This window comes from Glycine max, chromosome 9 (assembly GCF_000004515.6).
Source record: "Glycine max cultivar Williams 82 chromosome 9, Glycine_max_v4.0, whole genome shotgun sequence".
In the NCBI taxonomy this organism is placed as follows: Eukaryota; Viridiplantae; Streptophyta; class Magnoliopsida; order Fabales; family Fabaceae; genus Glycine; species Glycine max.
In genome coordinates this window covers 44,485,018-44,508,208 of record NC_038245.2, presented here as the reverse complement: position 1 = coordinate 44,508,208, position 23,191 = coordinate 44,485,018, and the positions used below count along the sequence as shown (strand labels likewise).

Sequence of the window (23,191 nt, the reverse complement as noted above, 5' to 3'; positions counted from 1 at the left end):
TGAAGATGGAATTAAATGGATTTAATTTTTTAATTAATATTCTATTGACCGAAATGAAAAGACTTTATTTTAACTCTTTTTTTATTGGAAGGTATTTTAAAATTAGAACTTGAAGTAAAAGTTTCAAAGGTCAAGTATAAATTATTTAAGCTGTGTTTGACTGTCTTTTTATATTTTGTTTTAAAAAATATATTTTTTGAAAGTAAAAGCAAAAAAAAGTGAAAATACAAGAAATATATTAAATTTGTTCATGTATTATAGAAATTAGAATTGATTGAATTCTTATACTTCCTACTCTTTTAATTAAATATTATAAAGCTTAGGTGATATTTTTAGTCTTTTATCTTTTTTTTAATTTCATACTTTATCTTTTAAAAAGTTTATATTGATCATTTAAATTATTTTAAAAAAATTTACAATAATTTTTTAATCAAGTGATTTGATACAAGTGATTAATGAATTGAAGTTAAAGTTGAATTATTTGAATATTATCTAAGTTTAATTGTTTGTTGAAACAATTATTAGTTAAATTTTTCTTAACTCTTTGTAGGGGTGTTCATGGGTCGAGTTGGTTTGAGAGAAAATGAATTTCAAACAAAATAATTTTAATTAGTTCATTGATCGGATTGGTTTGATTTGAATCATAAGATATCGGATAAAACAAATAAATTGTTTTGAAAAATAAAAAATAACAATTTTGTCCAAAAATCAACAAATAATCTTGTGTCATACACCGAATTAACCAAATGCATCACAAAGGGATTTAACGGTCAAAGTTGTACTGCCAACGCAACGACCAACGTGAGGAGATAGAATGATGTTTGGGGAAGGCTATGTGAGTGTGCTTGTGTGACGGCCTTTTAGGATTATGTGAGAAAAAAAAAACCGAAAGTGTCATACTAAGTCTCTTTGAGTGTGTGATGGATATAAAACGCAAAGGAGATACACAAAACAACATAAAAATATAAGTAACTTTAGTATTTTAAAAATAATAACTAATATATATTTTGGTTTGGTTTGGGTTGGTTCGAATCTGAACCAATTTAATTGGTTTAGTTTGGATCGTCAGGTCCGTTAGGTTGATTCAGACCAATGAACACTTTTACCTCCTGATTGAATTTTAAATTAGTCAACAAAATGTCAATAAGTTGTCATTATTGGACCAAAATATTAACAATTTTCCATTATATCAAAATGTCAGTAATTTTTATTAGATGTAAATGTTAATAATTTTTGTTGGACCTAAATATCAATATATTGTTATTGGATTAATTTGTTAGACTCTAAATTTTGTTTCATTTAAGGGTAAATATAATTATAGGTAAATTTTTATCTTTTTTATTGTTATAAGCATAATATTACAATCATCACTTAAAAATATTTTGGCAAACATAATTTACAACAAACACAATAATAATAATCATAATATTAATTAAAAATCATAATTTATCTATCACAATATAAATTATCCAAAATAAATATTCTATTAGTTTATCAAAATAAACATTATAATAATTTATAATCATTACAACTTTATCTAAATTATAATAATTAATCAGAATCTACTATAAATAAAAAATAAACATACACCATATATCATGAGTGATTCCAAGATTTGAAAAAGTGAAATATGTTTATCACATTTTCTACACTTTCAAAAATTAAATTTTGAATTTTAATTTTTTATAGAGAACAAATTAATAACTATTAAAAAAAATTATGGGAGAGTCATGCCGCAAGGACGGAAGGGACCGAGAGGAGTGATTAGAAGTAGAAGGAAGGGTGATTTTGTAATTTCGATCTAACAATAAAAAAAACTGAAAAATAAAATATTCGAATTCTAAAGTCGGAACCTTGTGAGTGGAAAAGACGCCATAAGAAAGAGCAAGTCGAAAAGTTCATCTCTCCCTCTCTCTCACACATCCCAGCCATGAGCCTCTTCGGTATAGGCAGGTGAGTGCAAACAAGTTTCCATTTTTACTACGATTCACACTTCACAAGTTTCAATTTTCGAGCTTTCCTTCAATTTTTTTTTATTTTTTTTTTTGCATTTGATGAATTATTCTTCTCACAGTTTGTTTCATGATCCGATCACTACTCTGTTCAATATTTTTATTTTTCAATTGAAATTTTTTAATCTGGATCATGTTTTTCACATTCAAGTCTGTGTATATGCGGAAATTTAGTGATCAGTACTGTTATGTTTTCAGTGATCTGTTAGTAATCCTTCATACTCTTTAATTACGTAATTGTGTCATGCATGATTGGGAATAGGTTATTTTGGGGAAATAATTGCTTTTTCTTCAAACGGAATAATAGGTTAAGCTGGTTTTACTTGCTCTCATAGTAAAATTAATAATAGCTTGAGATGATAAATTGATTGATGAGTAAAGTAAAATTGTTTTGGATAACAGTTTTTTTTTTTAAAAAAAGGAAAAGGAAATCAAACAAGCCCTTGTTTTTTGTTTGAAATAGTTTTTTCAGAGATCTTGATTAGCTACTCTGAAGAGATTTTCAACATATTGTAACTTGTAAGGAGTAATGAGTAAACATGCTGTTGTCCTTGAGATCATGTGACACATGCAAAAGTTGCTCATTTTTATCTGATGTTTGTTCACATCCCTTTTAACTAAGTGAAAAGCACTGATTCCTCAGACAAACAATTCTATGATCTCATTTCTAGAAATGTTATAAGGTGATATGCCAATTGCTTCTTTCCCCCTAGTTAATGTGAAAAAGATTTAATTTCTGAAGTATTAAATATTAATATATTATCATTTTTTCATCATTTCTTTCATAGTTTAGTATGAAGATGAAAAAAGTTTCAGTTGTTACCACTTCAATTAATTGTCTACAGAATTCTTTCATTGCCTCTAGGTCCTATCATCTGACCAGTAATCCATACTTCTTTAGCATTTCAAAGCCGTCTATGCGTCCTACTGTCTGATCAGTAGTCCATACTTTTTTAGCATTTCAAAGCCATCTAGACCCTTTTACGTTGGTCTTACCTATCCTTGCTGTCTTTACTTTTATCAAACTAACCTGGTTTGTTGTGGTGGCAGATACTGCTGTGATCATTACTCATATTTGGCCTGCACATTTTTATTTAAACATTTGCTGATTATTGGGCAACTAGTTCAAGCTGATGTTTGTATAATCTGGACATTCAAGTTTATTAGACTCCCTCCTCTTGCTAAATAGTAACAAATGTGTCGAAAATCTCTAATTACGCTTCCAAAGATAAATGCTTGTTCTGAAGAAGTTACTTATCAGCAGTAAAGAAATCATTATTATGGTATGAGTGCAACTTTGTATGATACTAGTATGCATGTCACAAGTGCAAAAATGGTTGATGAATATTTTTATTAGTTCAGTTTAGTTTGATTCTTTTCCATCATTTGTTAGTATTTTATCTGATATGATTCTGCAACAGAAACCAGAGAACATTCCGCCCGAAAAAAAGTACTCCTTCTGGAAGTAAGGTTGGTTCCTTTTATTTTTCTTGGATCCTTTTTTTGATATTTAATTTAATATAATTTCTTTGTTTAAATTGTTCATGATCATTTTATTCTTTTTCTTCATTTAAAGCCCATGACTGGGACATTATGATTTATGAGCATATTGCTCATGTGCATGGGATGTGAGGAGTGGGATGGAATTGATGGTGATATTATATTGATAATATTATTTTGTAATGCACGCATACTCTAAAATTGATGACGTATGATGACCATGCATGTTTTACAGAAGAACTTACCAAACTTTTGGCATATTTGTGGGTTTTTTTTTGGCAGATGCACAAAATATTGTCTGGATATGGAGAGTTGGCTTCTACTTTTCATTTTGTTTCATATAATTGGTTGAGTAGTAGGAGGGGAAGGAAGGAAGGATGAATGACAAAATTTTGTTAATTTTAAATCATGAATGATTATGAGTTATACATTTTCTTTACAAATATAGATGTAATTTAGTTTTTTTATACCACATCTTCCAATTCCTGGATTCTAATTTTTTTAGAAAATTGTCGTATTGACAAATTGTATTGTACAATTCCAACTTCCAGACTGAAAGATTGTTAAGTACCCTTGATTTTGGTTATAATTTTCAGTTTTCTACTGATTTCTTGTGATAAATGTGAGGAGAAAAAGAGAGTAATTGGATGGTCTGTCTTAGCTTTTCTAAGGTTCTCCCTTCTCTAATGGAAGATGAACCGAATTCTGCTGCTGCTTATTATTATTATTGTTGTTGTTGTTGTTGTTTCAGGGAGCTCAACTTAGAAAACATATTGATGCCACGTTGGGTAGTGGAAATCTGAGGGAAGCAGTAAAGCTACCTCCTGGGGAGGATTTAAATGAGTGGCTAGCTGTCAACAGTAAATATTTTTGTCTCTAATGCACTGTTTAAGGGCAGTGTACAGTCTTGTTGAAGTTTTCTTTTGCCTTTTATTCTCTAGTTTCCTCAACTACGTATTCACAATTTATACAATTCTGAAATGCAGTAAGCTGACTTTTTTTCTTCTTCCTGCATTACAGCTGTTGATTTCTTCAACCAGGTGAATCTGCTTTATGGTACCCTTACAGAGTTCTGTACTCCTGAGAATTGTCGGACGATGTCCGCAGGACCCAAGTATGGCATATTTAACTGACTGATTTCCTTGTTTACATTTCCTTTGGAGGGGAAAAGCATTTGTATGCTTTTAGAAATTCAGTCGGATGATATTCTTTCAAATATCTTTGCAGTTGAATTGAATGAGAAAATCACTCAGCTCCTTGAAACATGTGGGTTGTGTATCTATTATCTTGAGTTAACAGGCAACTAAATGACTATAAATTTTAAAACAATGGTTTGTGTTGTTAAAGCTTATATCACTTTGTCATAAATTGTTAACTCCTTGTGAGTATCCCCTTTGGATGTCAGTTTTTTGCTGTTTTGATGGTTGCTATTTATTCCATGCTGTATGCTTTTGAGAACTGTTGATAATTGGGAACCTAGGTGCATAAAAATTTACAACAATTAGTTATGTCTTCATGTCTTGCTATATTTGTTTTGCTTAAAATTTGTGCCTGTTTAAATCTGTGCACTGTGTATTAACACACTATTTTTGGTTAAAGAAAAAGATTTCTTTTGCAGAAAGATGTTAAAGTTGTCATTTCTTTTCTTCAAAACCATTGTTGTTTGGATATTAATGGCAGTTGCTCATTTTCTTGAATCTAGACAATATTTAGTAACGAGTTACTTTTGCACTCCCTTTCTGGATCCATCTTGCAAGTGTGTTTTATATAATCATTCCTTTAATGCCAATGAGAATTCTAGATCCATCTGTGCTAAATATTTATACATTCGTAGCTCTTATGTTGTCTTGTCTTTTTGCACGAAAACTTTAGGTATGAATATAGATGGGCAGATGGTGTACAAATTAAGAAACCTATTGAGGTTTCTGCTCCAAAATATGTAGAATACCTAATGGACTGGATTGAAGCACAGCTTGATGATGAATCCATATTCCCACAGAAGCTTGGTGAAGATTTTTAATATTTTCTTTCTTAAAGGTTCTTAGATGATATAGTCATTATCATTTTCATTTTGGTACCATAACCTATAAAATCATGTAGGTTCACCATTTCCTCCCAACTTTAAGGAAGTTGTGAAGACAATATTCAAGCGGTTGTTCCGTGTATATGCTCACATATACCATTCTCACTTTCAGAAAATTGTGAGCCTCAAAGAAGAGGCGCACTTAAACACTTGCTTCAAGCATTTTATACTCTTCACCTGTGTAAGTCTCATATTTTCCTTTCATTTATTTATTTTTGTGTACGTTGGCTTGTTTCTATTCAAAACTCTCTTTAAAAATACTAATAATTTAAATCAACTAATTGTCTAACATTGCAGATTTTGTTTGAAACTTTTGTTATGCAGGAGTTCGGGCTGATTGACAAAAAGGAGCTTGCGCCCCTTCAAGAGCTTATAGAAACCATTATCCCATATTAAATGAATTGGGACCTACCTTCTGTGAAAAATCTCATCCTAGGAAGCAGCATAACTGATGTATTACTACTCTAAATAGAAACTGCTTTTTAGTACTATTTGACTTCAGAAAGCCGCCTTGTATTTATTGTGTGGATGTGCTTGGGAACAACAGGATCTAAGTTATCCTTCTAAATAGCTTACACAAAGCATCATATATATGCAATGGGGCATCATAGGTTAAAAAAAAGTTAATTTGTAATGGTTCATATATGCCAAATGTTATCCTTCTACGCTGGAAGGTTGTTGCTGAAACAATGTTCATTATTAATAATTAACGTGTGTTGTATTATGCGGATTTCTATGCGATTGTTCATACATTTTTAATAGGGCAAATTGCTCTCGAGTTTTTAAAGTTGCACATATAACTAGTATGTATATACTTGTGGTTGTAGGAAACTGCACACAAATAAAATTCGAGAAAATATTTGGTGAAAATTGAAAAGGGGGCAGGCTATTGTAATTTTTAAAATTAGATTGGAAGTGAATATAATTTGATCAAATATCAAACTTTAAACGTGGTACTAACACTATAAATTGCTACAATACAGGGAGTCGGTGCAAGTATCCAAAGAGCCGCTTTTATTAACTTTTCTGTTGTTGCATCCTCCTGTTAGTAACGGCAGAATGTAGAATTGTGGGTACAATATCTAAACTTGATCAAATATAAGCTCAAGATGTATTTATATAAAGAAAGTATGTAATGAAGTTCGTCTTGAAGTCAATATAATATTATCTTGAGTTTTTAATCAGTTGGATTGGTAAACTATTGAGAAATACAATACTAAAAATGTTCCGTAATAATATTATGTTGTGAGAAAGACAGACAAAGCTTATAAAGTTTTATTGTAAATATTTTTGTATCTTTCTTTCATCATGTGACGAGCTAACATGAAAGAGTCAACATCCAACAAACATTTGCTTGATAAGCACGTGAAATGGATATTGTAATTCACAATTTGCATGATAAACTCATAACTCCAACATTTATCTTCTAATCAACTATATTCTTTAGATGAGTCAGTCCAATAGTGAGATTGAATACTTACAAGAAGAGAGGGACAGAGGATCATTTATCCATGACCTTTATGTTACAAAAGTCTGCACTATTATCTCATGCTTGTCAAGCTTTATATACAAATTGTAGCAAGAAAAATGTTCGTAATGTACTTCTTTTATACGATTGTTTTATTTGATGGGAACCTGAAGCTTTGATGCACTACGTTCCATCTGAATCAATGGCCGCATCTCAAACACCTCATCTAGAATAACAATCCCACCACCAGAAAGAGCAACAACAACACTCTTCTCAAATGAATTGCTCCTCGCTACAACATCCAGCAGCCTGTGCTTCCCTGCAGAGAAAAAAGCTAAGCACTAAGCAACAATTGCTGGGAGAGAGATTGTAGATTCAGATCTGTCATACTAACAAAAACTAACAATTTAACAACTAACATTTCTCGATAAAAAAAAAAAAAGAAAAAAGGAAGCAACAATTGCACTCATATCAATAGGACAAGTTATTGAGCACACAGGATGGATTATCTACAGGTGAGGTAATTTTCTGACGGCAAGTATGGATGAAATTTAAATAAAATTAAGTCTCATGTTTGGGGAAGGAGCAAATAGAATAACTTGAGAAGAATGGAAAATTTGTGGACGTTACAATTGTTGTTGAAGGTCCGTACCAATACCTTGTAATTTCTTTTTAGCTATAAGACAATTTTATCTCTAACTTCTATGAGACACGGGAGATATGTAGACAAAGAAAAGTAATGGAAGGGAGACAAAAGTAAAGAAATCAGATTAGTAATTAGGAAACAGTTTCATTTTTATAATTGAAAAAAGAATAAGGGACAAAATTATCAATCTATAGAAATATTAACAAGAGGAAAGAACATATCTTCTAAATCCTAATATCCTCATCCTTTCCTCCTCTAGAAATTCTTCTAATCTCTGGACCATAAACGAATCAGCAATAGCAACGCTAGGCACATGTTGGATCATCCAATGCTCTTGTCCTCCATTGGGATCAATGCTCTGCTTAACTTCAGTTGGCACACCCCAGAGAGTGAGATTTTCAAGTTTCACCAAGTGTTGAATGCCACGGGGTACTCTTGAGGTTGTAGATTTTCTCTAACCGAAGCTTTTTCAAAGATTGTAGCCCTACTTTATCAATAACGATTGATTTCAAGTTATACAATCGTTTGAGCACTAGTTCCTTTAGTTCTGGGAACCCTCCCATTTGAAAATGTAAAGTTCCACCTTCATAAGCATGTAATTCCAAAGAGAGGAACACAACAAATTTGGCATATCTTTTAGCGATTTCAATGGATCGTTGGTTAACTTTCCTTGCAGGACAAGCTTCCTAAGTGTAGACAAGGATGACACAGAGTGCAAGTCAATTAAGTGATTTACGCCATAGCCATCTTCTGCCATAATAACTAGTGCCTTCAAGAGTTGCATCTCATTTATAGAGGAGCATAGAGTGTTACTGTGTTCTCCCCTTAGATCCCTCACTGCAATGGAAGAAATTTTGTCAGCCAATGGATTTTGGAAGAGTTTGTTGTACCTGTGTATACCTCAAGCTTAAATACTTCAAGTGGATTAAATTGCCCAAATTTTCTGGAACATGAGATAATCCACTATATTCAAATTCAATATCAAGTACCTTCAGTGGCATGTAGTTTGCAAGGATTCCGCTGATGAAGTTTTCGGATAAAACTCTTTCCTTCTGAAAATTAGAATTGACCGTACGTGTGATCTTTCAATACTTCCAATTAAATCATTGGAATCCGTTGCTATTGTTAAGCGTCTAAGGATCCCATTTGACACTAATTGATTATGCTCATCAATATACTGACAAAACTCTGTATCCTTGATTTTCCCAAGGATCATTTCATGTATTGACTCATGAACATGACATGCTCTAACTTTGTCATCTATGGTAAATGAAGATTCTTGCACCAAACTTCTATTGATCAACTCTATTAAATATTGTTATGCAACTTCTTCCAAAGTTTTTCTCCTTTCTTGTTTGACAAACCCTTCAACTATCCACTGCCTAATCATTCTTTTAGATTTAACTTCATAGTCTTTAGGATACATTCCAAAATACAATAAACAAGATCTGAGATTTCTCGGCAAATCATCATAACTTAAACCTCAATTTTTTGAAATACTACTTAACTCAGAATTCCTCTCCTACCCCAAACTTAGATTTTGACTAAACCGTTTCCACTCAGCTGCACTACCACATTTGCTATATAAAAGACTACCAATGACAAAAACCACTAGAGGTAAACATTGACACTTTCCAACGATTTCAAGACCTACATCTTCATATTCTTTTGGACAACATCCATCAAAACCATACCCAAATGCATTCTTACATAACAATTCCAAAGACTTTTCTTCACTTAAAGGTTCTAGCTTATGCACACGAAGCTGAATTAAAGAATTTTTCATACTAAACTGTGCAACCTCTGTGTCCCGTGTTGTGATTAATATCCTACTTCCATTTTTATCATCAATCAGAGAAAATTCAATGTCATTCCAAAATCTTCTACTCCATAGATCATCAAACACGACAACATACGTCTTATTGCGCAAGCCATTTCTGAGTTTTGTTATCAAGTGACAATTGAAGCATGCATAAACCTCCTTGTTGTCAAAAACCAGCTTGGCAAGAGTTGTTTTTCCCAGTTCTCCCATTCCTACAACAGAAATGACAGTGTGCTCTACTCATCCCTTCATCAACCAATCTTTCAGCATATCTCTGGGGCCATCAAAGCCTACAACCTCAGCTCCTCAGCATACAGAGGAGCCATTCGAAGGTTGTGCCTTGTGATTGTGACATTTTGATTTCCTGTAGAATTCATCGGTCTTTCTTCTGTAGGGAATTTTGCTTTGGAGGCCATATTTTACTATAATAGTCTTATCTGACTCGAATAAGATTGTCTCTGATCTATAGGGATAAAAAAGTTAGAATATTTGTTGGCATGGCCAAATTAAAGTATCATCCAGTTGTCCAAAAACACATGCTACTTACACAGACATAATCATGCGATGCCGGTGCTGAATCTGCAATTTATTAGTATTAAGCAGTTGTCACCATATCTGGCTACCCAATTTTTAAATAAGTTGCACCTATAATATAGTTAAATTTCATCTCATCAAAAATAAAAATAAAAAAAGTCGTCGCATCTGACCCAGAATACAGATCAGAGTTCGATTGGGATCTGTTTAAATACAGTTTCGGATCCGATTCAATGAGCCATCAAAGTGTGAAAACTAATTATGTTGATTTAGCTGACTAGTTGGTGTAATTAAACAATAATGTTAGTCATATTGTTTATGGAGAACGTGCAATATGGTTGTTAGTGGGGGTATTTGCGGATCCGTTTCATCGGTTTTAACCCTAAAAGTAACTCGCTCTTGCTCAGTTCGATTTGGATTCTTAGAATAATTCCATCCAATTCGATCTCATAAAATATAATTCTTAACAACACATTCTTACATAATTATATAGCTTAAATATATTTTTTTCCCATGTAATTTAATGTTTTTTTTCATTTTCATACCAAAAAAAAATCTTTGTTTTGGTCGTTATAAAATATGTTTCTTTTGTTTTTCGTTTTAAAAGATTATATATAATTTATTTCACTGTTTGAAATACTTTTTTTTATTATTCAAAAGCTTATCTAAAATAATTTAAGAAAAAAAACCAACAAACATATTTTATAAGGATTAAAACAAAAAAAAAATTCCAAGAACAAAAATAAAAAAACACTAATTTACTAGAATAAAAAAATATATTTAAACCTAATTATATTACTAAATTCATTTATAGCAACTAAATTGAAATTAATTTTACTAACACTTATCTAAACAACCCGTAAAATGTGAACTGCGAATAAATATAGTATCATAGCAGGGGTCGATGCAAGTGTGAAGTGTCCAAAGATATTAACTTTTCCGTTGCTGCATCCTCTACTGTTAGTAACGGCAAAATGTAGAATTATGGGTACAACATCTATAAGCTTGATCAAATATGAGTTCAAGATGTATTTATAAAAAGAAAGAATGTAATGAAGTTCGTCTTGAAGCCAATATAATACTCCCTCCTTTCTTTTTATCTGTCTTTAATAATTAGAAACTGATAAATACAATAAATTTTATTGATTTTAATAAAAATAGTTGTGAAATTTCTGATTTTTATTCTTTTCTCTTTTCACTTCACAATAAATACATGAATAAATTAATTAAAGATTATTAGACAAATAAAACTATAATTAATAAAATAATAATTAATGTGATCTATAACTTTGCAAGCCATAAATAAATAAGAACAAATTTTTTCAAAAATCCAACAATTGAAAAGGATTAGAGGTAATATTATCTTGAATTTCTAATCAATTGGGTTTGTAAACACCAGTGAGAAAGACAGTACTAAAAATATTCCATAATAATATTATGTTGTGAGAAAAACAGACATAGCTTATAAAAAACAAAACTGCAATTTTATTGTAATTGCAATTATTTTCGTATCTTTGATCATGCGACAAAAGATAACATGAAAGTGTCAATATCCAAGAAACATGTGGTTGATAAGCCCGTAAAATGGGATATTGTAATTCACAATTTGCTTGATAAACTCATAACTTCAACAGTTGATTTTCTAATCAAACTATATTCCTATACAACTGTTTTTTAGTATAATAAGATCAATTATATGCAAATTTTACAGAATAAAAGCTACATCTAGGATATTTAATCAGACCCATATAAACTTTATCTTATCTAATAACAAAAGTTGCACTTAAAATAATATCAAAATCAAAATATGTTACTAGCGTGACAAAAGAAACGTAGCCGGCAGCACATCAAATTGGTTCTGCTAATTTGCAAATGCATCATTGCAAAGAAAGAGTGATGACCAATGAAAATATGATCCAAGTGAACTCCCCTGCCACTTTTTGTAATCATGACCAAAAAAACCAAAAACGTTTTGTAATCACACGCCAAGGAAAGAAATTTGTTGTTCCTTTGACATCCGATTCCTAAAAGTCAAAAATGTATGAGGAAGGGGTAATTTTCAATTTTCATTGATCATACATGCATGAACCTTTGCACTTCAATGTACAACAAGCATGTTCTATAAGAAACTCTATGCTGCCAACACATTTTCACTATCACCACAAAAAATAGCAACACTACTTCAGTCTTGATCTAATTCAGCCTGAATTGCATGCAAGTTCTTAACTTCAGAATTCCCATATCTTGAAGCAGCAAAGCCATATGATGCCACAGTTCCCACAAGGACCACAAGGACAGCAACAAAGAGCTGAATGTTAGCAAGCAATTCGCCCCGAACCTCGCTATCAATAGAATGACACATGACACTGTTTTCCCTAAGCTTACAACCACTTGGCATCATAGGGCCATAGAGAACAAACGCAGTCTGATAGAACCATAAGCCTTGCAGTGCTATAGCAATGCCATTGCATAAATCCACTGGAAAGCTTGTTGGCAAAAGGGCACCAGCAATTGAAGATAAAATGCAGAGTCCAACCACGAAGACAAGGAGGGTGTGGTAATAGCCCTCAAGGCCCTTGTGTGTTGTTGAATGGAAGTAGAAAAGAAGGTACTCTGCAGTGAATGCTGAGGCAGCAAGCAAACAAAGAGCACCTTCTGGCAAGGGAAGAAATCTGTGCAACAAAAAGTCACAAAGGGGAAATGGTTAGGAAGATGTATAATAAGATGCTTGAAAGGTAATTGGTAGTTGTTTTAATTTAGGTTTCATGCCTAATAAACTACGAATCATGAAAGAAAATATATTATCAATCACAGATTGCAAAAATGATAGAAAAAATTGTAGTTAAAGATACAAGACTAAGAAGGAATTATTATGATTCGGAAAAGCAAAGATTTAAAGAAGTTGAACAAATTTGAGAACCAATTCCAGAGTGTGCATGAAGTATTTGTCACATCATCCACAAGAGTCATGACTAATGAGAAAAGGCTTGCCTTCTTGTTCACCTAATTTCTCATGGTAATTAGATTGGTTTTTAAGTTTTTTCTACATCTTATCAAAATATTCCTTAACCAATCTAAATAAAATAGGTTAGATGGAAAATTTATTCCTTACAGCCGAAATCATTTTTTGTTTCAGTCCTTACGTGAAAAATTGTACACTTTGGTTTTTGCATGAAAAATGTTTATGAAATGATCCTTGCTATTTGCCGACGTTTTAACGGTATTAGATTCAGTCACTTTAGAAATAATACTTAAACACCATTATAGTAATAAACAGTGGGAGCGAATTTGTAGAAATTTGTTCAGATACAAACCAAAATGTAGAATTTTTTCTATAATGACTAAACTGAAAAATAGTGTGAAATGTAGAGACCAAATTTTTAATTTAACCTAAAATGAATTAATGAGAACAGCATAATTATTAGCCCCCTCACACAGCAGATTTTTTGTTTATTGAATTTTCATTTGACAGCCCCACAGCCTCCATCAAATTATGATCCACTCAGTGAACCAGCAACTAACTCAGCAAACCAAAAATAACTAGAAATTTTGTCTCATACTACTGTCTATGAAATCTGTAAGTGAAAAATGCAATGTGGCACAAGGAGAAAAGGATGCATCATGAACACAAGAGTACCAAATCTTACATTGCACAATAGTGGGGACACTAGGCTGCTTAAGAACTAATATATCCAGCACACAAGGAAACTTGGTCAATTATTGAGAACACTAATTTAAAGAACAATTAAAATAATGTAGTTTCTTTACTGAGAGTCTTTGAGAGTAGAAAAACAACTATGTGAAAGCATATATGGAGCTCTATTGCATGATTGTTGCTTTCCACTGCTATCAATAGCGTGGCATTATCTATCTCACCAATTTTTAGTGGCTGTTTCAATCAGAATCCCATTTCTAATTTTTTTTTCAACAATACAACAGCACTTTAAAAGCCCACTTTCATCTCAAAGTAACTTAGTACATTGTGACACCACAATAGTATCAGCAAAACGCTAAAGCTTCATTTTGCACTACTTCACCTTTTGTTTGATTTAAAAAATAAGCCAGACACGACGAATAAAAAGGAAAATTTCAAATCCTGCTAGAAAAAAAAAACTAGAATCGAGCATTATTCTTTTTTTTTTTAACATTAGACAATGCAGAAAAAAAAAAGAAAAATCATGATTTGGATTGACTAAACTCTATACTGGACTGATTAATTATGAGTTAAACAGTCTTAAATCTTCAATAATAAATAACATTTAAATTGTACAGCATAATTTATACTATTTACAGAGGTATTGAAGAGAGACAGAGAGAAGGGAACCAACCTGGTCTTTTGGGAATGCAGGGCAACAACACCAAAGATGAAAAACATAAGAAGCATTCCAGAGTGCTCAAAGTCATTCATGTGAGCAGGGTTAAGGACTCCACCAACAAAAATCTTGAGGTGTGGTGAATACAAAAGCTCGATGCACATGTCAATGAAAGCACCAATTGCAATAACATATAGCTCCAAGTGCTTGAGCCTCCCATCAAACCCTGGCACAGGATTCCAAACCCTGACTTGAAATGCCATTGGATTGCAAACATATCTCACCACAGAGCCCCATATGTGCCACACCCCAACTAGAAGAAACAATGTCCCTGGCAAAGCATGACCCTTGAAAGATCCCATGCTTATGATTAAATTTTACTTCTCTCCAAAATATAACCTCCTTAGTATTTAATCAACTTCGCCTTGAATGATTCCTTAGCTGGACCAAATCAGATATATGATCACTGAAGAATCTCCCCTTTATGAACTTACCAGTTATTCCTGTTAACAATAATGGCACCATCAGTTTTCAAACATGGATTAAGAGCCTTTTTGGACAGTATCTTATAAATTATCATATAATATATACTGCTTTTCAGCTTCCGATGTGCTGGAAAACTAAATTCTTTATTACTTTTTGCTGCAACTTAACTGTTTAAAAGCTTTCCTTTAACAACAGGATTCATTAAGGCCATCTTCTTCCAAGGTTCCAAAAGATGGATCCTCCATAGCCCTTGAATTTTCCAGAGAAACTAACAAAGCTATGAGTTGTTGACTATTCAATCCTAGTACAGTTCTGGTTCAGTGCTTCTAGAGATTTACTTGAAAAGAGTGACTTTCAGGGTCAATTTTAAGTTGTTGACTATGAGTTGTTGTAATTTATTTAAAACAAACACCACAATTGTCTCTTCACACAAAGCAACATTTCAAACAGTGAGGAAAACTTGGTCTCATTCACAGACCCCATCAGAAAGTCAAAATAAATCACACAAAAGACCTTCCAACCCAGTCAAAATCTGGAAACTTGGGCTAAAAACAAATAACTCAACCAAGAAATTTAGAGAAGAAAAGCATAGAGATCCATCAATAACTGGGGAAATTTCAACTCCTATCATAAAAATAAATACCCAGCAAATTCTAACCCATCTTGTACTCATGATTAAATCAGAAAGTATAATTTTTTCTCTCCCCTCCTATGCATATCTTATAGAGACAGATTGTGTATGTGGGCATGATGAAAGTTTAGATTTTTATAATCCAAATCAGATAAATAATTAGGCACATTACACTGTGGATAATGGGGTTCTGAAAAAAAAAAGGCATATAAAAGCATAATCATAAAGTAAGAAAATAACAATGATGAAAAGAAAAGAGAGAGAGAGAGGGTGTTTTACTTACAGCAGTAGTGATAGGTTTGGATGCAGAAAGTACTGCCTCTTCTCTCTCTCTCTCTGATTCAAAAAGCTTTGTTCTCCTTAATCACAACAACTTCGTTGAATTCAATAAGCAGGGGCATAAAAAAAAAAAAAAAAGGTTTGGTTGCGAACACTGCAGACAGTGGTGTGATGATGGGGTTCGTGGGATCTAAGACCGATGGCTATATGGTTTTGTGTGGTAAAATTAAAAAAAAGAAAAAAGAAAAGAACACCATAGTTGAACTGGCAAACTAGGGTCTCTTTCCTCACTTGTTTTGCATACACAACTGGGTACGTAACATTTCACAATCCAAATTCATGTAACTATTTGTTTGTTTTTTATTTAGGGGTGGGTTAAGCGATGTAACAATAATTTGAAAGGATTAAAATGTAAGATTAGGTGAGCTTACAAAGAGAACAGTTTGTCGCGGTGTGTGTGAGATTCATTTTCAATAGAATAGAATTTTTGCCTTAGAACAATTCAAACCCATATTTAACGAACAGAAACGTTGTTTTGTCTAATTAAGTTTACTTACAAATAAAAATGTAACTTTTATGCTCGCATAAAAAAAATGAAAAAAATTATATATTGATAGAATAAATAAAATAACATGTTTTTGTTTTTGAAATGAGATTAAGTATCAATAAAATAATTTTATATTATTCTTCAATGACAAATCAACTTATATAATAAATTTATTATTTTTTACAATAACTAATTTATTGTTAATACATGATTATTAAACTCTAAAATAATAGATATAAAATTTAATCAGAATGTGTTAATTGCAACGGGAAAAAAGCATTCTCAGTTTAGAGATAAATTTCAGTCACACAAAAATAATTAAAAAAATTAACATATATTTTCCGAATAAAAAATGCTTCAGTTTTAATTAAGATTTAGGTCATTAAAAGTTAAATTTACAAAAGAAAAATATAAAATTTATTTTTCCGCTACAATTATTTTTAACGTAAAAATTGAATAAAAGTTTCTTTACTTTAATTAGTTTAATCTAAATTATTTTTTAAAATTGAGATAGCTGAAAATTAAACATATGATTAATGCATTATTATTATTATTATTAAATTATATAATTGTTAAGTACATGAGGTGTGTGGCCGTGAAGGGTGCGAGCAAGCAAATTAAATATTAGTTAAAATATATTTTTAGTCTTTATAAATATAAAAAAGTCTAAAATTCATACTTTTAGAATTTTTTATATGTTTTTTCTCGTAAAAATTAAAATATGTTATTTTTTAACTTAGAGATTGAACAAATTCAAATTTAAGTGTCCATTAAAAATTGGACACTATTGTGCTTGCACCTTTCAAATGAGAATCATAGCAAAAGTGGGAGGAGGTGTTGAGGGCGCATGATGTTAGTGGTGACGTAGGTGACCTTGGCAGCGTGGTAGTCGCAGCTAGAAGGAGTGTGGCTAGTATGGGTTTGGGAGATGGACTTTTTTTGAAAAAAAAAATCGAAACAATTTGTGGCAGTTTTAATAATCACAAACTGTCATTTGATTTTAAAAAATTTCTATATATGACAGTTTTTAATCCTTATAAATCACATTTTAAACTATAAATTAAAAATAAATGTTACATAGATTTGAATTTGTTTAAGTCAAACTTTTGAAAAAAAATAACACATTTTAATTTTATAATAATGAAAAATATAAAAAAAATTATAAAACGAATTTCAAATTTTTTTCATATTTATAAGGATTAAAAATATATTTTAGTCTCAAATATTTTCTTAGGACAAAAATAAAAGAAAAGGTGGGTCTTGGAAAAAAAAAATTTGAAAAAACCGTTGTAGTATGTTCTAGGTTTCCAATTTCAAATGTTCCAATCTAGGGCTTTTACCCAAAAGGGGTATTTTTTTGTATTTTTCATGTAGAGTCGATTTTGAATTAATTACAGAATGAGAGTAAGTCATAACAAATGTTACAATTTGTGAGTCAGAACTCACAAGTTTTAACACCTGTTACGGCTTTTTTTTTTTTTTTTAACTGAAGTCATATATAATTTTATGGCTTCAATATAATTTTTTTACGACTTCAAAGTCGTAAAAGTTTTTTTTTCTTTTTTTCGTATTATGATTTCAAAGTCGTATTATTTTTCTATTTTTTTAATAAAAGTTTTAAATTTTTTTACGGTAATTTTTTATTTTGTTTTGTTTTGTTTTCAAATTTTTTAAAATTGTAAAAAAAATTATTTATTTGATTATTAAATAAATAATTTTAACTTTACTTGTTATTAATTTTATAAAATATGTTGTATATTTTTTAGGGTTTTATTTAATATGTTATATATTTTTTTAATATTTTATTATTTAAAATATATTATATCTTTTTAATATTGTTTTATTTAAATATTTTTGTTTATTTAAAATTTAGATAATCTTTTAGTAATAAAAGTAGTTGTGAAATTAAAAACAACATAATACATTAATATAAAGTGAACAATACAAATTAAAGAGAAATATAAAAAGTAAAAATTATATTAGTCATCTACCTGTTTGTATGGACATTTAGTACGATTATGTCTTTCAATTTTATACAATGAACATTTCTTAGACCCATTTGGAATTGGTTCGTCCATCTCATTATGTATATGAGTAGTGGTTGGCCTTCCCGATATCTGTCGTCGTTTCAAAGGATCAAGCATAAAATGTGGACCTAAATATTGAGGTCATTTGTCTTCACTTCCAAGGGAATGAAAGTGCTGCTGATAAACTTTGAAAATATTTTTCAATTTTTATACAGGATCAACAAAGTCATCATAATTTAAATTGCAAAAAGCACACGTTGCAATCGCATGGGAGTAAGGAAGTCGAAGTGCTTGAAATTGTCTACAATCACACGACCATTCATTCAATTTGACAATGCATGTCATTGCTCGTCGACCAAGTCGTGTATTTGCATTTTTTGAACCTCAAACTCCCCTGTTTCTCAAACATAAATTTGAACATAATGCGAGGTAACAATGTGTTGATTTTCTTGCATCATGGCATATATGTCTTCAGAGTACCTATGTTTTGCCTTTATCATATTCATGATTTCCATGCCATTAGTAACAAATTAATCATTTATCTTATTAAATGTTTCATTGACTAAGGCAATAATAGATAATGATCGAGCTCCTTTCGAAACATAATTCATATATTCAGCAAGGTTGGTAATCATATGATCATATTATTTTTCTTCATCGTGGGCATGAGTCCATTTACTCTTAGAAATTTGATCCAACCAATTTGGTGCTCGTGGAAAATCCATTCGCATTGCAAGCAACTTTGCCTCAAATTGTGGTTTCCTCATCTTATATCCTACGCCAAAAGATAAAACAATGAGTAATAAATGTAGTGAAGATGTAATAAAGCAAGAATTTGATGCATGAAATGAATAGAAGCATACCCATATTGATGACTTGTTTTTTTAAGTGAACATTTTTAAACTATTTTTTGAAATTTGATGCAATTTGGTGAACGCAATACATAGATGAAACATCAGGTCCATTACACCCAATTCGTTTTGATTGTAAAGTTACTAGCAAACCAGTTCTCCTGTCTGATATAATACACAAATTTGGTTGCGGTGTAACATATCTACTCAAATAATGCAAGAACCACATTCAAGATTCTTTAGTCTCGCTCTCAACAATTGCAAAAGCAAATGGAAAATTATTCCTACTACCATCTTGTCCGATGGCAGTCAACAAAGTATCACGATATTTTTCAATTAAAAATGTTCCATCTACTTGTGTTGTCTAATTAATGTATGCACATGCTAGTACAAGAACACTCGTATGAATATTGTAAAAGTAAAGCTTTGTACATGAATATACTTGAATAGCCTACACTCATGAAGCATGCACATGCATGAATAGTATAAAAGTAAAGTTTTGTGCAAGAAGGATGCATATGTTAGTAGATACCAGTCAGTTGAATATTGTATAGGGTTGGGGTGCAAGAGTATTAACATCCCTTTTCCGAGCTCTAGATCGGGTTGTGAAGCTGATCAAACGAAAATCGGTGGATGCTTGTTGTTGTTACAGTCATGAGCGTGGGACCGTATTAAATGTATTGTCTCAAAGATAGATCACATATCCATGGAAGAAGTACAAGAAGGACTTGAATTTCCTTTTGCACGAAGGTGGTCTTGGCCAATGACCCAAACAAACATTACAACTAATTCAGTCAAATTGATACACGTCATATTTGATAGACTACATATGAATGAGATTTATTTCTTAATTTTAATGAGTTGAGTATTTTTTTTTTCTGTTTCATATTTGAACTTAAATATGTGACAATAATAATGTATGTCTTACAGTACTTGTGGACTCCTTATGACACGCAAAAAATAAAGCCATTAATTAATGATATTGAGGTATCAATGATTGTTCAGGCAAAAGTCCCTCTCATATGTTTTGCAATTATGGAATGACATCCAACAAATAGGATCATGAGACAATTTAGCCTGCGATAAATTATTCCAAATGACCCACCAAACCTAGATCAATTCCATGATATAGATATGAGAGAGAGAACGAATATTTTTTGGCCTCATCATCATCGTCACTGGATTGCTAAATGGAATTATTAGAATGATTATATTGTTCACGATGAAATGGACCAATGTCTTTTGCATGAAAATTCATAATACATGCATTCATATTATTATTTATTATTATTTTTAACTTTGTAAATCTTAATTCACAGTATTATCCTGATCATCACCAACATAAATCATATGTTGAATCTAGTGTACCTCCAACACATATTTCTAGATATATGCCCCAACATCCATCACAAACACAATATCAATCAGCGACCTTCTCTAGATACGCGTCTCAAGGATGTCAACAAAGTTTTCAACCATTAGGGTTCTCATCATATATACCTCAATACTCATTTCAAGTTCCTTTTACATCAAATGTTTTTTATGGACCCTCACAAATCTACCACCATCGAGCTCTTGTTATCGTCCATCGTTACCTATTCAAATGCGTGACATGGATCATGACGACGAGGAAGAAGATGATGATAACAACAATACCAACAATAATGATGATGATGATGACAACGGTGCTGATTATGTTCCTCAATAACAGTACACAATTACATGTGATCATCCTAAAACAAAAGGAGATAGAGGTCACAGAACAAGAGGACAACAAACATAGACAATTTTATGGATCCGCCACTAAAGAAACATCATTAGTCATATTAATAATATTTTGGCTAAATTATAATTTTATTCTCCTATAATTTTAAATTTATAATTTTTGTCTTCCAATTTATAAATTAAGATATTTAGTCTCTTCATTTTCTCGAATAAAAAATTTTGGTCATTTCATCAATTAACCGTTTATTTAACCATCCAAAGTTAAAAGTTGACTTTGGATGATATATTGGTGTTGGTGTAGAACTTATGTAGATGTTTAAGATGATGCTTATATTAAAAAAGATTAAATGAAGAGAAAAATAAAAAATATCTTAAGAGAAATTAAAATCATGATCTTTTATTCGTATACAAAACAATAAATCACTAAAATATTTGTTTTGTTAAGTTAATTATTTTGATATTATTTTATATGTATTGTTAGTCAAGAGTTATTAATTTTTCTTTCAAATTATCAAAATTTATAAATTAAAAAAATTTAACATATAAATCTTTTTTATTTTATTTTATGTGATTTATATGTTTTTATTTTTAATAGTTTACATTTTTTATTTTAACAATTTATAATTAAATTTCATAAGTGAATATGTAAACTATTTACAAAATTTTTAAAAATTGGTTTTAATATATAAATTATTTTATTCTAATTATTTACATAAAATTATCCATACAAGACAATAAAATACTTGTTTTGTTTAATTAACCCTTTATTAATATTATTTTTTTATGTATTATTAGTAGAGAATTATTTATTTTTTCAAATGATCAAAATTTATAAATTTAAAAATATTTAATATAAAAATATTTTTAATTTTACGTAAATAATTAGAGTCAAAATAATATGTATATCAAAATCAATTTACAAAAAAAATTATGTAAATAATTTACATATAAATTTATAAAATTTAACTATAAATTGGTAAAATAAAAATATGCAAATTATTTAAAATAAAAGCAAATAAAATGGTATAAGATAAAATAAAAAATATTTATAAATTAAATATTTTTAATTTATAAATTTTAATAATTCGAAAAGAAAATTAATAACTCTTGACTAATGATACATACAAAATAATGTTATTATAGTTAACCAAACAAAATAAATGTGTTAATGGTTTATTACTTTGTCAATGAATAATGATCATGAGTTAAACTCCTATTAATACACTTTTTATTTTTCACTTTATTTAATTTTTTTCTACACAAATGTCATGTTAACAACGTACATAAGTTTTATGTTAGTCCTAATATATTACACCAATGTCAACGTTTGATTTTAAATGGTCAAATGATGGAAGATCCAAAATTGCATTTTATAAAAAATATAATGACTAAATGTCTTGATTTAAAAATAAGAGACAAAAGTCACAAATTTAAAATTTTAGGAAAACCAAAATTGTAATTTAACCTAATGTTTTTAATGGCATCGATTTTGAGAACTAAGAGTGCAATATTTATAAACTACGAGACAAAAATAATCAAATTTAAATTTGAAGGAGAACTCAAAAAAAATTTCATCTAAATTTGAGAAATTAAATAAGCATCTAAGTTCTTAACTTGGCCATGAACAATTAGTATAACACTTTTTTTTTATAGATCACATGCACTTTTTTATTGGAGACTATCATGTTTAAGTCGAGTACGATCACTAAACGATAAATTTTTTCCTCAAAGTATTTAATGCACCTGTTTGTCCAGGACTCGAACCAGAAACCTTTAGTTATGATGAAATAATCCTATCCAAGTTGATCTACGAGCTTGGTGGTACAATAAATTTTATTTAAGAATTATAAGATTAACTTGATAGTTTATAAGAAAGAGTTTAGTGTTGAAAGAGTTTGGTGGGATTAGAGATTCTAAGTTAAAATCTCCCACTAATATTTTAACAAAAAAAAAAACTAATAATGACCATTGATGGATAAAAAATAATAAATTTTAAGTTTAAATACATTTTTGACTCTTGTAATTTAACATTTTTTCTCATCTTGGTCCCACAAAAAAAGTCATTTAACCCTTGTAAAATATGTTTGTTTTACTTTTTTATTCTTAAAGTATTTTAGATAATGTTTTAAACAGTGAAAAAAATGCTATTTAAAATATTTTAAGGACAAAAAACAAAATAAATATATTTTAAAAGGACTAAAACAATTTGTTTACATGGACATAGATGAAAAAAAACATTATATTACAAGAAAAAATATAAAAGCCTA

The 23,191-nt window shown here is 30.3% G+C and overlaps 2 protein-coding genes and 1 long non-coding RNA gene across 4 annotated transcripts; 1 reads left to right on the top strand and 2 right to left on the bottom strand.

Annotated features, from left to right (window-relative positions):
• Positions 1-1,856: 1,856 nt before the first annotated feature.
• LOC100305693 (Mob kinase activator-like protein) lies at positions 1,857-6,329 on the top strand. The gene is made up of 7 exons (NM_001248460.2): positions 1,857-1,953; positions 3,434-3,482; positions 4,264-4,372; positions 4,533-4,626; positions 5,385-5,518; positions 5,613-5,776; positions 5,920-6,329. The coding sequence occupies exons 1-7, from the start codon at positions 1,931-1,933 to the stop codon at positions 5,989-5,991; spliced, it is 645 nt and encodes a 214-aa protein (NP_001235389.2). The 5' UTR covers positions 1,857-1,930; the 3' UTR covers positions 5,992-6,329.
• Positions 6,330-7,840: 1,511 nt separating this feature from the next.
• On the bottom strand, positions 7,841-10,111 carry LOC121172777 (uncharacterized). The gene is made up of 2 exons (XR_005886403.1): positions 8,699-10,111; positions 7,841-8,546 (listed from the first exon to the last, which is right to left on the bottom strand). It is a non-coding gene; the product is annotated as an uncharacterized lncRNA (long non-coding RNA).
• Positions 10,112-11,830: 1,719 nt separating this feature from the next.
• LOC100809246 (transmembrane protein 45A) lies at positions 11,831-16,258 on the bottom strand. 2 transcript variants are annotated; one of them, XM_003534261.5, is made up of 3 exons: positions 15,779-16,258; positions 14,394-14,881; positions 11,831-12,737 (listed from the first exon to the last, which is right to left on the bottom strand). In XM_003534261.5, the coding sequence occupies exons 2-3, from the start codon at positions 14,738-14,740 to the stop codon at positions 12,248-12,250; spliced, it is 837 nt and encodes a 278-aa protein (XP_003534309.1). In that variant the 5' UTR covers positions 14,741-14,881; positions 15,779-16,258; the 3' UTR covers positions 11,831-12,247. The 2 variants fall into 2 exon arrangements, with proteins under 2 accessions (XP_003534309.1, XP_014617800.1); XM_014762314.3 differs by lacking the exon at positions 15,779-16,258 and adding an exon at positions 15,033-15,713.
• Positions 16,259-23,191: the final 6,933 nt, after the last annotated feature.

Bases quoted from the DNA above. Each gene is read 5' to 3' on its own strand.
- LOC100305693 (NM_001248460.2), top strand. From the start codon at position 1,931: ATGAGCCTCTTCGGTATAGGCAG. The intron at 5,519-5,612 runs GTGAAGATTTTT...AAAATCATGTAG, and splicing joins CATATTCCCACAGAAGCTTG to GTTCACCATTTCCTCCCAAC. The intron at 5,777-5,919 runs GTAAGTCTCATA...TTTGTTATGCAG, and splicing joins ATTTTATACTCTTCACCTGT to GAGTTCGGGCTGATTGACAA.
- LOC100809246 (XM_003534261.5), bottom strand. From the start codon at position 14,740: ATGGGATCTTTCAAGGGTCATGCTTTGCCAGGGACATTGTTTCTTCTA. The intron at 12,738-14,393 runs GTTGGTTCCCTT...TTTGTTGCACAG, and splicing joins CTGCATTCCCAAAAGACCAG to ATTTCTTCCCTTGCCAGAAG.